At 42.5% G+C, this 15,163-nt stretch overlaps 1 protein-coding gene across 2 annotated transcripts in view; it reads right to left on the bottom strand.

The window, feature by feature from the left end:
• Positions 1-15,163, bottom strand: part of GOLGA1 (golgin A1) — a 48,910-nt gene that overhangs the window by 18,984 nt on the left and 14,763 nt on the right. For both annotated transcript variants that reach the window (XM_043566907.1, XM_043566908.1), the window contains 5 exons: positions 14,478-14,606; positions 13,981-14,150; positions 13,391-13,502; positions 5,207-5,332; positions 2,897-2,992 (listed from right to left, as the gene is read on the bottom strand). In XM_043566907.1, coding sequence (XP_043422842.1) covers positions 2,897-2,992; positions 5,207-5,332; positions 13,391-13,502; positions 13,981-14,150; positions 14,478-14,606 — 633 coding nt within the window. The remainder of the gene's footprint in view (positions 1-2,896; positions 2,993-5,206; positions 5,333-13,390; positions 13,503-13,980; positions 14,151-14,477; positions 14,607-15,163) is intronic.

Raw genomic sequence — 15,163 nt, forward strand, 5'->3', positions numbered from 1 at the left:
GGACGCCAGGCCGGCCCCGCGGATGGGACGACACCCTGTCCGCAGAGCCAGATCTTCCAACGGGCCATTTTTATCTGACTTGAGCGGTCTTTGCCAATTTCCCTTATAAAGTCCTCTTGTTCGCTGAATAACATTTGACCTTGAGGAAGCTTATCGTGAAAACAAACACAAGGAAGGTTGCAGCTTTGTCACGGAGAGGTAGGTGCCCCGTGGGCGGAGGACATTTTTAGGTCTCACGGCTCCTGATACATATTCACATGTACGATTTAACTGCAACAACTCCCTGAGAACAGCATTATTTCCACAGATGAGGATAGCGTTACTTGTCCAATATCACAAATTTTATTAATGGTAGAGCCAGAACGGAAACCTAGCTTTTTAAACTCCTGAATTCCGAAAGGATCTACTCAGGTCCCAATTTAGAGGCAGAGCTCCAGAAAGGTTCAGATCCACAAGAGGTTCAGCACAGAGTTATCATATGACCTGGGAATTCCACTCCTAGACAGAAACCCAACAGAAATCAAAGTAACAGCTCACACAAAAACCTTGTTCACAGCACTACACTAATGTTCATTATTCACAATAGCCAAAAGGTGGAAATAACCCAAATGTCCGTCGACAAATGAATAGATAAACAAAATGTGGTACAGACATAAAAAAGAATGAAAGCCTTTTTTAAAAAGGCTTATTCAGCCTCAGGGCACCTGGCTGGCTCAGGCAGGAGGGCATGTGACTCTTGATCTTGGGGTCATGAGTTTGAGCCTCCATGGCATGGAGTTTACTTAAAATAAAAAAACTAAAAAAAAAAAAAAACCAACAAAACCCTGGCTTATTTGGCCTCAAAAAGGAATGAAATTCAGACACATGCTACAACATGAATGAACCTTGAGGCCATATGTTAAATGAAATTAGCCAGACACAAAAGGACAAATATCGTAAGATTCCACTACTATGAGGTTTCTACAGTAGTCAAATTTATAGGGATAGAAAGTAGAATGGTGGCTGCCAGGGACTGGGGGTGGGAGAGAATGGGAAGTTAGTATTCAATGCAGACAGAATTTCAGTTTGAGAAGATGAAAAAGTTCTGGACACGGATGGTGGTGGTGGATTCACAATAGTCTGAATGTGCTTAATGCCACTAATTGTACACTAGAAACGATATTGAAATGGTAAATTTTATGTCACGTATTTTATTGCAATAAAAAATAGAAATTCAGAAATAGAAATGAATTCTAATAAAGCAAACAAAGCTATGCTGAGAAAAATACACCTTTGAATATTTTTATCAGGAAATAAGATTTTTAAATTTTTTTTTTTTTCAACGTTTATTTATTTTTGGGACAGAGAGAGACAGAGCATGAATGGGGGAGGGGCAGAGAGAGAGGGAGACACAGAATCAGAAACAGGCTCCAGGCTCTGAGCCATCAGCCCAGAGCCCGACGCGGGGCTCGAACTCACGGACCGCGAGATCGTGACCTGGCTGAAGTCGGACGCTTAACCGACTGCGCCACCCAGGCGCCCCAGGAAATAAGATTTTTAAAATGAGCTAAGCAGGCGCCTGGGTGGCTCAGTCAGTTGAGCATCCCACTTCAGCTCAGGTCATGATCTCATGGCTCGTGAGTTTGAGCCCCGCATCAGGCTCTGTGTTGGCAGCTCAGAGCCTGGAGCCTGCTTCAGATTCTGTGTCTCCCTCTCTCTCTGCCCTCCCCCAGCTTGTATTCTATCTCTGTGTCTCTCAAAAATAATAAACATTAAAAAAAAATTTTTTTAAATGAGCTAAGCATTTGTGATAGTCTGAATGTTTGTGTCCCCCAAATTCATGTTGAAAATCTAATGTCTGATGTGATGGTGACAGGAGGTGATGATGCCTTTGGGAGGTGAGGTGTTCAGGTGACGCCTTTGGGAGGTGAGGCGCTCGAGTCCTGAGGGTTCCGCCCTCAGGACGGGATTAGTGCCCTTAAGAAAGAGGCTCCACAGAGATCCCTTACCCTTTCCACCATTTCGCACGCCATTAAACTGGCAAAATAAACACATAAATAAATGGCTGGAAAAGACAGCAAAGCAGGTATAGGACCCCTTCAAGCATGCTAGGGGAGTAGAGCCAAGCGCAGCCCTTGTAGGAACATTCTTGTCCTACTTAGTCACATTAGGTCATATGCGTTCTCTACCCTCAAGGGGACAAGGACAGAGCTATTTGCTGCCATGTTTTCTGTGGTGACAGGAAGAAGGTGGCAATCTGGACGTCCAGCGCCTGGCAGATGACTGCAGTCTGGTGTAGTGAGCGCAATCCAGTGGACACAGCCAGAAGATGGGGCGGGTGAAAGGAACAGTGGATGTGGAACTACATCACTCACATAAATTAACACACATGCACACAAAACAAGGTCACCAATTTTAAGGTAACCCAACAACAAAAGGATCTCTATTAACCACATTAGAATGGCTTCCTGTGGGAAGGAAGGGACTGGGGATAAAAGGGAATGAACAAACGAGAACAATTTTGTGTGGAACAACGGTGGCAATGTGGCAAGAATGAAGAAAATGACTAACTCAACCATGTGTAAGTAAGATCCAAAACAGTCCCTTTAAAAGAAAACTTTTAGGGTGCTTGGGTGGCTCAGTCAGTTGAGCGTCTGACTTCCACTCGGGTCATGACCTTGTGGTTCATGGGTTTGAACCCCGTGTCGGGCTCTGTGCTCACAGCTCAGAGCCTGAAGCCTGCTTCAGATTCTGTGTCTCCCTCTCTCTCTGCCCCTCCTTGCTCACACTCTATCAAAAATAAACATTACAAAAGAAAAGAAAAGAAAACCTCTGACCCCAGGGGATTCTCCCACAACCATGTCATCCAACCAGGTTACCACCCAGACATGGGAATCACTAAGAGTGAGGTTAGTACCCGAGTCTCCAGAATGTCCATGGCCTTGGCCTGGCTGCTTCTGGCTGCCAAGAGCTGCTGTCTGGTATCCTCCAAACTCTGCTCAGCAACTGTTTTCTGTAAGTTGAAGGAAGAGTATAAGAAAATCGTCATTTTCCCACTGAATAAATACTCACTGATACCTACAATATACTGTGATTTGTGCAAGACACAAAGGACACAAATGCATTAACAAAAATAAGGGCTGATTGAGATAAATTTCACATTACATAAAGTATACACAGAGGGGCGCCTGGGTGGCTCAGTTAAGCATCCGACTTTGGCCTAGGTCACGATCTCGCTGTTCCCGAGTTCAAGCCCTGTGTCGAGCTCTGTGCTGACAGCTCAGAGCCTGGAGCCTGCTTCGGATTTTGTGTCTCCCTCTCTCTCTCTCTCTCTCTCTGCCCCTCCCCGTGCTCTCTCTCTCTCTCTCTCAAAAATAAATAAGCATTAAAATTTAATAAAAAAAAAAGTATGCAATAAATTGGACACAGTCCTTAGTCCTTGAGGCTGGGGCAAAAGATTAACAAAAAGATTACAGAGTGCAGTAAGTACCCACAGAGGTGCCCTGTGCAGGACACTTGCCGCCTCAGGAAAGTGGGTGGCTTCCTAATTCACAGGTGGCCAGGGGTGGGAGGGAGCACCTAGGCAGAGGGAAGGTCAGTGAAATAGCCTGGGGCACTCAGGGAACTACAACTTCCAAAAAGCTAAAGCAATGGTGGATTCAGGTCAAGAAACAAAACAAGAAAGTCAGGCAAAGGACCAGATCATGAGAAGCTTTTTATGCTGCAGAAAGGAGACTGAATTTAATTTTGCAGGCAATGTATTTTTTTTAAGTGTATTTATGTATTTTAAGAGAGAACGAGCTGCAGAGGGGCAGAGAGGGGGACACAGGATCTGAAGCAGGCTCTGTGCTGACAGCAGAGAGCCCAATGTGGGACTCAAACTCACAAACCATGAGATCGTGACCTGAGCTGAAGTCAGATGCTTAACCAACCTTGAGCCACCCAGGCACCCCTGTAGGCAATATATTTTAAAGTGGGGCTGTCCAAACACTGGCATTAGACTAACTTGATTGGCGGAGGGGTACCTGGCTGTTAAACTTGGAGGTTTACACCTGGCCTACTGAAAACAGGCTATCTGTGGGCAGGAATATACACTTTAAAAAAACTCCCCAAGTAACTCCTATGCACACTAAGCTTTATAATGATGATGATGGCACAACAATAATGATTATAATATTACCAGCTGAAATACATTGAGACTTATGTTCTAGAGCTTCATTCTGAGCACTTCACATACTGTAACTCCTTGAACTCTAATAACAATTCTATTTGTTTGGTACAATTATCAACCCTATTTCAAAGAGGAGAAAACAAACACAAAGAGATTAAGTTACTTGCTCTAAGTCACAAACTGGTAAGTAGAACAGGCAAGACACAAACCTATGCAGTCTGATTCTAGAAATCAATACACTCCAGAACCCAGGGTATACACACTTGTAGACTGTAGGGGAGCTGGGGAAAATGGTTAAGGGAATGAGGCAGTCAGGAATATCAGTTAGGCAGGGAGCGTGGAAGACTGTCAGGGGTGAAGGACAGACTTATTTTGGGTAGGGCAGGCTGGAGACTTCCGATATGAACTCAGCTAGAGCAACTGGAAGCCCTGAAGGACGACGGTGGCAGTGGAGATGGAGATATTTAGTTGAAACTAAGTGCAGACAGACAGGGAGGGTCTAATCTGGGCCCAAGGTCTTGGCCGTGCCACCCTTGTCATGGTGAGGCCAGTCACTGGGATACAAAGGGAAGGAGGGGTAGGATATGGGCAGACAGTGGGCTCAGGCCTGATGAGAAAGTGAGTTCACCTACACCACTGGGCAAAAGGCCAGTCCGCTCAACAGCTTCCTTCAGCGAAGGAGAGTCCCCTCACTGCTGAAGGCCATTCTTGTTCACACCACAGGCAGATGGTAAAAATTTTCCTTGGCCACCGGAAAGTGCAAAAGGGTGGAAGAGAACAGAGCGGTAAGATAAGATAGCCCAAGTGGCATATATCACCGGTGGAGTTTATTGGCGATTGGGAGGGATGCTGTTCATCCACAAGCATCTCTGAATGAAGCATGGTACACATGGGTGACAGGGCTGTTTTTGTTGGAAGCAGGACAATCAAAAGTTGGAGGGAGCACTCTCCCACCCGGCTGCTTGTGGACTCTGGCCCTGCAGCTCTGTGACTGCATGAAATCTCCGGTGTTACCATTCCCTTCCCAGCAGTGGCTGCCCTAACAGAGCCAGCTACCTCTTTCAGGAGCTCCTGCACGTGTTCTTCTCCTGACAGGTTCTGCTCTAGTCTCTTCTCCAAGGATGAGACTTTCTCCTGCAAGTGTGTGATGAGTTTTTCTTTTTCTTGAGTATCAGCAGTGGCCTGCAAGTGAAAGCAGAGATTACGTTACTCTATGACCCCTCTCCCACTTCCTGTCTCCTCTTGGATCATTACGTTTTCCCGAAATTCTGTTCTCAACTGCCTCTCAGAAGAACAAACAGCCAAGATATCTTCCTTGAAAAGGGACACAGAAGAAGCAAGATCAGGAGCCAGTACCACCCAGGCACTGGTTCAGACTGAGCACCGCAAGAGGTAATCAATCGTGGGGCGCCTGGGTGGCACAGTCGGTTGGGCGTCCGACTTCAGCCAGGTCACGATCTCGCAGTCCGTGAGTTCGAGCCCCGCGTCGGGCTCTGGGCTGATGGCTCGGAGCCTGGAGCCTGTTTCCGATTCTGTGTCTCCCTCTCTCTCTGCCCCTCCCCCGTTCATGCTCTGTCTCTCTCTGTCCCCAAAATAAATAAAATTAAAAAATAAATAAAAAATAAAAAAATAAAGCTCCTGAACTTCAGTTTAAAAAAAAAAAAAAGGTAATCTATCATTCATACAACCTAAGCAATTGACAATGCGGGAAGGAACAAGGCTATTCCCTTAGTGGAATGCACCCAGGATGCTGAAAAGATGCGCCTCCTTTTTAAGACAATCAGATTATACTGTCATGATGTACAACCTTTTACTCTCATCAAGCACACATTTAATCCTATTAATCTAGAGTCCAATAGGGCCCACGACAATTTTAGCTCACATGCCGAACTTGGCAGAGCTAATCCCACTGAAGAAGGACCCCATAAGCTCTACAAACAACCAAAGAGAACAATGTTTCTGGACACATGGGGCTGGATGAAGGAGTAAGGATGCCAACATAGCTGCCTTAACGAAGGCCTAAGAGAGAACTTCTAAAACACAGGATGACATTCACCCTGGCCTCCCAGCACAGGGACCAGGGCAGATCCATTGTGCATCTCACACCCTAGCCCCAAACCAACAGCTATCCTCCTTTCAGTCTATCCCTTTAGCAATGATGGTAGTTAGTGGTGGTGGCAACGGGTTGGGACTTGGTTCAACAGAGGATCCAGGAAACTTTGAACACACAAGTTCTTAGATCCCTAGTGGTCCTTGTATTCACTGAGGTTGCCCATTCTCCTCTCTTCAAAAAAAGTTCGTACAGCATCAACATCTTACTATGAAGACTTGTACATCCTCACGGATACTCTGCTTCCTCAAAATCCCCTACTTAATGCTTCTGTTGCTCCATTTCAAGCTACAGACTTTCATGTTCAGCTTGGAACCCAGTCAATCTCTCCTCAGAATAAAATGTAGCAACTTGGGCTTAGGGTTTTAGGAAGAAACACTTGCCATCTACATTCTCACAGGGGTGATGGCATAGGTAGTAGAGGAGAAGTTTGAAGCATGGATTCAAGGTTCCACAGTTAAATAAACTTTTATCAAGTCTATACCGTATGTTGTCTTCTGAGGATACAACCAGACACAGTTCCTGATCCACAGATGGTGGCTGGTGAAGACACATACACATGCAATCAATTATAAAACAATACAATCATACTGCAACAGAGGGACATATAAGGTGCTATATCAGAGAAAGGAGGGATTAATGGGGGAAATCACATCAGGCGTATCCAGATCAGGTAGAAGGGGGGTGAAAGAGGAACAAGCATTCTGGGTAAAGAACAGCACATGCAAAGAGGTGCCGGACAAGTTCAGCATGACCATAAAGCTGGGAAAAGAGGTAAAGACAACTCCCACGTCTGTGACTCAGATATCTGGCCAGAGGGAGAGAGAGAAAGAAAAAACAGTTTGGCCATGACGACCAATCATGAGGGGTCTCTTACTAATAATGCAATAATCAGAAAGTATAGCAGAGTGCAGCAGTGGCAGCTATAGTCTGCAGAACGTGAGTAAGCACTTCCCATCATCCCTGGTCCTTATGACCACCCTTCACTGTGTCCATTTATAAGGAAACTGAAGCTTAGGAAATAGCCCAAAAGTGCACACCTTATTGTGAAATTAAAGATTCAAACTCAGGTCTTCTGCAGCCAAAGCCTGTACTCATTCTACTACATATCAATATGAACTTGAGATATATAGCTGACTCTTCATAGAGAAAACCAAAGACCAAACAAGTTTTGGTGTTAGGCAAAATTAGGGACAGAAAAAGAATCAGTTACAATTTCTGTTTAGTCTTCCTGTGTGCCATATCCTACATGGATCCTCCCCTCCACTCTGGCTGCTTTATTTCAGGCCCCCAACACCTTATATGTTACAGCTAACATTATACTTAATGATGAGAAACTCAAAGCTTTTCCACTAAGATCAGGTATAAGGCAAGGATGTTCCCTCTCATTAGTCCTTTCCAACATTGTATTAGAAGTCCTTGCTAATGTTAAAAAAAAAAAAAAAAAGTCCTTGTTAATGTAATAAGGCAAGAAGAGGAAAGTACATAGTACATAAGTACATAGATTGGTAAGGAAAACAAAACTGTCTTTGTTAGTAGACGACATGATCATTAATGTAGAAAATCCAAATAAACTGGCCAAAAAAAACCCCTCCCAGAAATAACAAGTGATTATAGAATGGTTGCAGGATACAAGGTTGTTATACAAAAGTCAACTGCTTTTCTATGTACCAACAATAAAAAAGTGGAATCTGAAATTAAAAACACAATACCATTTACATTAGCACCCTAAAATGAAATACTCAGGTATAAGTCTAATAAAATATGTACAAGACCTATATGAGAAAAACTACAAAACTTTGATGAAATAAAAAAACAAAACAGAACTAAATAAATGGAATGAGAGTCCATTTTAATGGATAGGAAGACTCAATATTGTTAAGATATCGGTTCTTCCCAACTTGACCTATAGATTCAATGCAATACCAACCAAAATTCCAGCAAGTTATTTTATGGATATCAACAAAATGATTTTAAAATTTATATGGAGATGCAAAAGACCCACAATAGAGCCAACACAATACTGAAGGAGAAGAACAAAGTTGGAAGACTGATGCTACGCGACTTCAAGACTTACTATGAAACTACAATAATCAAGACAGGATGATATTGGTAAAAGAACAAATTGGGGCGCCTGGGTGGCTTAACCTGGCTTAACCTGGTTGGTTAAGCGTCCGACTTCAGCTCAGGTCATGATCTCACAGCCCATGAGTTTGAGTCCTGCGTCGGGCTCTGTGCTGACAGCTTGGAGCCTGGAGCCTGCTTCAGATTCTGTCTCTCTCTCTCTCTCTCTGCCCCTCCCCTGCTTGTGCTCTGTCTCTCTCTGTCTCAAAAGTAAATAAAAACATTTTTTTTTTAATTTTTTTTTTTTCAACGTTTATTTATTTTTGGGACAGAGAGAGACAGAGCATGAACGGGGGAGGGGCAGAGAGAGAGGGAGACACGGAATCGGAAGCAGGCTCCAGGCTCTGAGCCGTCAGCCCAGAGCCTGATGCGGGGCTCGAACTCACGGACCGCAAGATCGTGACCTGGCTGAAGTCAGACGCTTAACCGACTGCGCCACCCAGGCGCCCCTGAAAAGTAAATAAAAACATTTTTAAAAAAATTAAAAAAAAAAAGAATAGATCAATGAAACAGAATAGAGAGCCCAGAAATAGATGCCCATAAATAACTTGACTGATCGTTGACAAAGAAGCAAAGGCAATACAATAAAGCAAAGACAGCCTCTTCAGCAAATGGTGCTAGAACAAATGGGACATCCATATGAAAAAAAATGAATCTAGACATAGAAACCTTACAACCTTCATAAAAATTAACTCAAATTGTATCACAGATATAAATGTCAAACTTAAAACTATAAAACTCATAGAAGATAACACAAGGAGAAAACCTAGATGACCATGGGGATAGCAATTATTTGTTAAATATACCACCAAGGGTGTGATGCATGAAAGAAATAATTGATAAACAGACTTCATCAACATTAGAAATGTCTACTCTGCTAAAGACAATGTCAAGAGAATAAGAAATCAAGCCACAGACTAGAGAAAATATTTGCAAAAGACACATCAGATAAAGAAGTGCTATCCAAAATGTAAAAGAAACTCTTACAATTCAACAATAAGAAAACAAATAACAGAGTAAGACAAAGAAATAAAAGGTATAAGAATTTGAAACAAACAAAACCATCATTATTCACAGATGACTGCTATTCAAGAAACTAAAAAACATCTGTATGTTAGTTATTAAGCTTAATAAGAGCTAATAAGTTGTACAAAACAATATACAAAAATAATATTTCTATAGGCCAGCAACAAATACAAAAAGTAATTTTTTAAAAAATATTTTTAAGTTCATTTTGAAAGAGAGAGAGAGAGAGGGAGAGAGAGGGAGAGAGAGGGAGAGAGGGAGAGAAAGGGAGGGGGAGAGGGAGAGGGAGAAAGAGAGAGAGAGAACAAGGAGGGGAGGAGCAGAGAGAGAGGGAGAGAATCCCAAGCAGGCTCCGCGCTGTCAGCACAGAGTCTGATGAGGAGCTTGAACTCACGAACTGTGAGACCATGACCTGAGCTGAAGTCGAATGCTTAACCAACTGAGCTACCCAGATGTCCCTTAAGATGTCCCATAATCTCTACACCCAATGTGTGGCATGTTCCACTGACTGAGCCAGCCAAAAACCCCCAAACTTTCCATATCTTAAATATGCCCTAGAATAACCTGCACAGGTAGATGAAAGCTCATAGCAGCCTTGTATGTAAGAGCAAAAGACCAGAAATACCCCAATGTTGACTATCAATAAGATGGATAAATTTTGGTAACTTCATAATATGTAGCTGAGAAAAGAACAAGTTATAGCAGCATGTACCCGTATGAAAGTTTTTTAGGAATACAATGTTGAGCACAAAAAACAAGGTTTAGAAGAATACCTACACGATGATTTATATAATTTTAACATGCATGAGAAACAAAAGAAGATATATACTGTTTAGGGATAAAATGATGGTAAAATTATAAAACAAAATGGAAGTTTCTTCCATTGTTCTATAAAACTAATGGAAATTTCTAGATAGTGTTTACTTAGAAAAAGGAGGGGTGCCTGGATGGTTCAGTTGGTTAAGCGTCCTACTCTTGATCTTGGCTCAGGTCATGATCTCACAGTTTGTGGGTTCGAGCCCCACATCAGTCTCAGCACTGACAGCGCAGAGCCTGCTTGGGGTTCTGTCTCTCCCTCTTTCTGCCCTTCCTTCCTCACTCTGTCTCTCTCTCTCAAAATAAATAAGTAAACTTTAAAAATATTAAATTAAAAAAAAAAGAAAAAGGAATGGGATGGAACAGTGAATAGCACATGGGGAACCTCAAAGATAAACATATTACTCTTTTTAACCCGGGGGTTAGCTACATAGGGGTTCACTGACTTGTTATACTCTCTACCTTACTTATCTTTGTAAATGTTACATCTATTCAATAATGATAAACAAAACAATGGACTCCAAACTCATGATCTTCACGATAAAACTGTCCTTCCTCTGGTGCTCTTAGCCCAATGATTGACACTATCAGCCACTCAGTCGATCACTCCAGAAACCCGAAACCATCACCAAAACTTTTCTCTTGCTCCTCTTCTACATCCATTGCAGTAGCAAGTAGGTCAGTGTCCTCACTGTTTCATAAAATGTCTAGTCCATTCTCTTCACCACCACTCTCGTCAAAGCCACCATGTTATGCCTGAACAGGCGTAAGAGCTTCCTAAATGGACGCCCACTCAACATTTCCTCCTAAATCAATGCATTCTCCTCTGTGTTCTTTCTTCCAGTTCCCTGAATGTGCTCATCCTTTTCCTGCCTCAAGGTTTCTGGGTTTCTGGTTCATACTGCTCCTTGCTTAAAATTCTCTCCCACTGTCTCTCCCCCTCCGCAGCTGAAGTGTTACTTCCTCAAAGGAAATACTTGTTGACCCCCAAGGCTAATCTGATGCCATTAAAAGATGCCACAATATCCTGTAGTTTTGCTTCACTGCATGCATCAGGGTTTGTAATTATATATTTATGTATATATTACCGATTAACATCTGACTTCCCCTCTAGACTACAAGTTCCACAAAGGCAAGTGCGGTATCTGTCTTGCTCACCACGGTGTTTCTTTTTTTAAAGATTTTATTTTTAAGTAACCTCTACACCCACCGCGTGGCTTGCACCCACAACCTGAGATCAAGAGCCACACATTCCACTGACTGAGCCAGTCAGGCGCCCCTGTTCATCACACTGTTTCTAACACTCAGCACAGAGCACTGAACCTGGCACACAGTAAGGCTCAAATCATATTTTTAGAATGAATGAGAGAACTTATTAGTATAACCACAATCTAAAAAATTAGTTTTTCCAATTATGAAATGGATGGATTTTTTTAAATGTTTATTTTTGAGAGAGAGAGAGAGAGAGAGAGAGAGAGAGACAGTGCAAGTGGGAGAGGAGCAGAGAGATGCAAAATCCTAAGCAGGCTCCAGTCTCTAAGCTGTCAGCACAGAGCCCGATGTGGGACCTAAGCTCAACGTGAGATCACGACCTTAGCCGAAGTCAGACACTCAACCAACTGAGCCACACAGCCGCCCCTGAAATGGACAGATGGTTCTAATTGATATCAAAGTGTCTCTTGAGTCCCAAAATTTGTGTGTTATCTCCGGTACTCCCATATGTTCTGTGCCCTTCTGCTTTCTCTGCCTCCTGCTGTACTACCCATCTTTGAAATTCCAGTTCCTCCAGGAAGAGTTCCTTGACTCCTGTGCTGGAAACACATACTCTCCCTATGGCCTATCTTTTGCAATGGAAAACCTATGTCACTTATTTGGGACTTGCTGAGTTGAGAATTTCTTTTCTTGTGGTCACAGGAGGTTTGAGTTCTATAATGAAACTGTAAGTTCCTGAGAGAAAACACTAAGTCTCCAGATTTTCAGTTCACTGAGGGTAGAGACCTTATATCACACTCATTCATTTATGTAAGGTCTGTTTACTGGGTGAGGCAACAAAGTCCAGTAGCACAAGCATGAGTTTTGGAGTAAGACTTGGGTTAGAATCCAGCTTTGTCACTTACTGTGACTTAGTTTTGAATTCTTTAAAAAAAAATTTTTTTTTTAACGTTTATTTATTTTTGAGACAGAGAGAGACAGAGCATGAACGGGGGAGGGTCAGAGAGAGAGGGAGACACAGAATCTGAAACAGGCTCCAGGCTCTGAGCAGTCAGCACAGAGCCCGACGCGGGGCTCGAACTCACATACTGCGAGATCGTGACCTGAGCCGAAGTCGGACGCTTAACCGACTGAGCCACCCAGGCGCCCCTGAATTCTTGAACAAAGTATATAACCTCTCTCAGGTTCCATTTGGGTATCTGTAGATATGCGAAGACTCCTATTTACACAAATAGATGCTGTTAAGTCTTTTGTTGCACTTGACATTAGCAGTTCTCAAGGGATGAGGGTAGAGTCTGTGGTACCACCTGCCAGGGGATGTTCTGTCATATGATGGGAAGGGCTGGATTGTCAATGCCTGAAGGATGCTGCTGGCATTAAGAACCCAGGGGCCAGAAAGCTAAATGTCCTGCAATGCAAGGGACAATCATACAATACAATTATTCAATTCAAAATGATGAGAAGAAACATACCACTGAGAAACACTACTCTATAGTCAATAATAATATTTTTTATTCTTCTTCTTTATAGTCTCAAGCTTAGCACATACCTGTAATAGGAAGGCAATAAGTGTTGGCCAAATGAACAAATGAAGTATAATGACTATCATTCTGAACAAACTGCATTAGGCCCCATCATCCATGATGGTTACATCTTCTTATGCTTGAGGTCCACCATGTAGTACTTTAGAACAAATGTGAGCAGATCAAATCGTGTGCTTTGAGAATTCCTGCCAGTACAATACTGACCTCTTCTGTTAAGCAACCTTTGTTCAGCCATGTGGCCACTTACATGGGAATGTACCCTGGCTAGACCAGGAAGTAGGGCAGTGCAGACAGCATGAGAAATAGAAGTTTCAGCAGCCACCCTGAGACTGAAATTTCTGACAGATTTAGTTTCTACCCCATTCATGAATCCTAGCAACCTGGATCCGCTCCTAGTACTCTACTTACCTTCTGCAAATCCATGGAAAGCTGCTGAATGGATACTTGGAGCTCTTGTTCCTTTTGCTCCAGGGCTGCGATCTTATTTTCTGCACCTGCTTTTGAAGCTGTCACATGATCCCTTCATTGAAAGAAAGCAGACAATAAACACATTTGGAAATCTCATCTAAAGGACACTTTCTGACAGGAAAAATACAGATGGCTCTTTGTATGTCAGGGCTGCAAACGTTAGCCAGTGAAGATTATCAGTGGAGAAGACTCCTTGGCTCTTTCTGAAGTAGAAGCCCAAAGAGAAAAATCCCACCCAGGTTTAAGCAAAAAATCCCAGTCTGCCTTTGGTTACTCAATAGCTTAGAAACAAAAACATACTTAATTGCTTGGTAGGCTTGGAAGCTGAGCTTAGGCAGGTGAAGGGGAATAAAGGTTTTGGGTGGGGGAGGTAGAGGGTCCTGAGCCCTGGGCTGGTAAGGACAATCCAGAAGCCTTTGCCAGAACTGAGATCAGAAAGTGTTGCAATGAACAGTGGGGAAAGGCAGGCAAGCTATAGCCAGAGCTACACTAACACCGCTTCCCATGGGCCCCACAGACCAAGCAAGAACCTCTGTTCTTCCAGCGCTGAGTAGCGTCTCTGCAATTCTTCTAGCTTCTGGCTTAAGTCTGAAGACATCTGATTGGAGGTCATCAACTCTTCCTGGATGTGAGTAAGTTCTCTGGTTCGCACCTCCAACTCTTTCTCCATTTTCCCCAGACTTTCCTCTTTTTTTAAAAGCTGATACAAAGGTATAAAGTTTCATTAGACCACTATGAAGAAATACTACTAAGACATATTTTTAAAAATAGGGATCAACAAGCCAAACTTTTATAACATTTTTGTGAGCTTATAAGGGGATTTAATGCCCAGTAGTAAAAAAAGAAAGAGAAAGGGAACGCATTTCAAACAGAACCTTCCCATTATAATAAATTGAAAAACATACAACTATGATTAATACCAAAGACTACTAGGATATGTTTCTCAGTCATTAGAGAGTGAGGACTAGTAAAACCAGAGTAATTAATCATCTATTCAGTATTTAGCTATGAAAACAAAAATGCGTACCATGTGCTTTACTTTACTTAGTTCCTGCTGCTGGAACCCCTCTAATTCATCCATTTCATCCCTCCTTTGGAAAAGATTCAAACTCTGGTTCTTCATTTCCTGTAATTGAGCTGTCAGAAACCTTTTCTCCTATTTAGAGGAAAAAGACATCATCTCAGGCAATTAAGACACCAGAAATCCATATTATATAAGCAGTTTTTTTTTTTAATCTACACAATTTGTTTATTTTTATTCGGGAGATTTTGTCCCCCTAAGATTTTAAGTATTCTCTATACCCAACATGGAGCTTAAACTTGTGACTCCGAGATAAAGAGTCACACCCTCCTCCGACTGAGCCGGCCAAGTACCCCCAGCAAAATCCTTAATAAATAAACACCATTAAAAAAATCTCTTGTCAATAGACAATTTTAGATAATGGTAAGCTTTACAGTGATAGGACCAAAATGGCCTTATGTACAAATTTAAGTTAAAAATAAATATGTTTTTAAAAAAAAATTCTTCTTCTTTTTTTAAGTAAACTTTACAGCCAGTATGGGGCTCAAACTCATGACCCCGAGATCCAGAGTTACACGCTCTAAGCCAGCCAGGTGCCCCCCAAAAACAAATGTTTTAAATGACACCTGTGAATAAAGGGAACAAGAGCAACCATTACTTAACACTTTAAAGTTCTTAAGTTTGATCAGGAA

The sequence above is a fragment of the Prionailurus bengalensis genome, chromosome D4, assembly GCF_016509475.1.
Source record: "Prionailurus bengalensis isolate Pbe53 chromosome D4, Fcat_Pben_1.1_paternal_pri, whole genome shotgun sequence".
Taxonomy (NCBI): Eukaryota; Metazoa; Chordata; class Mammalia; order Carnivora; family Felidae; genus Prionailurus; species Prionailurus bengalensis.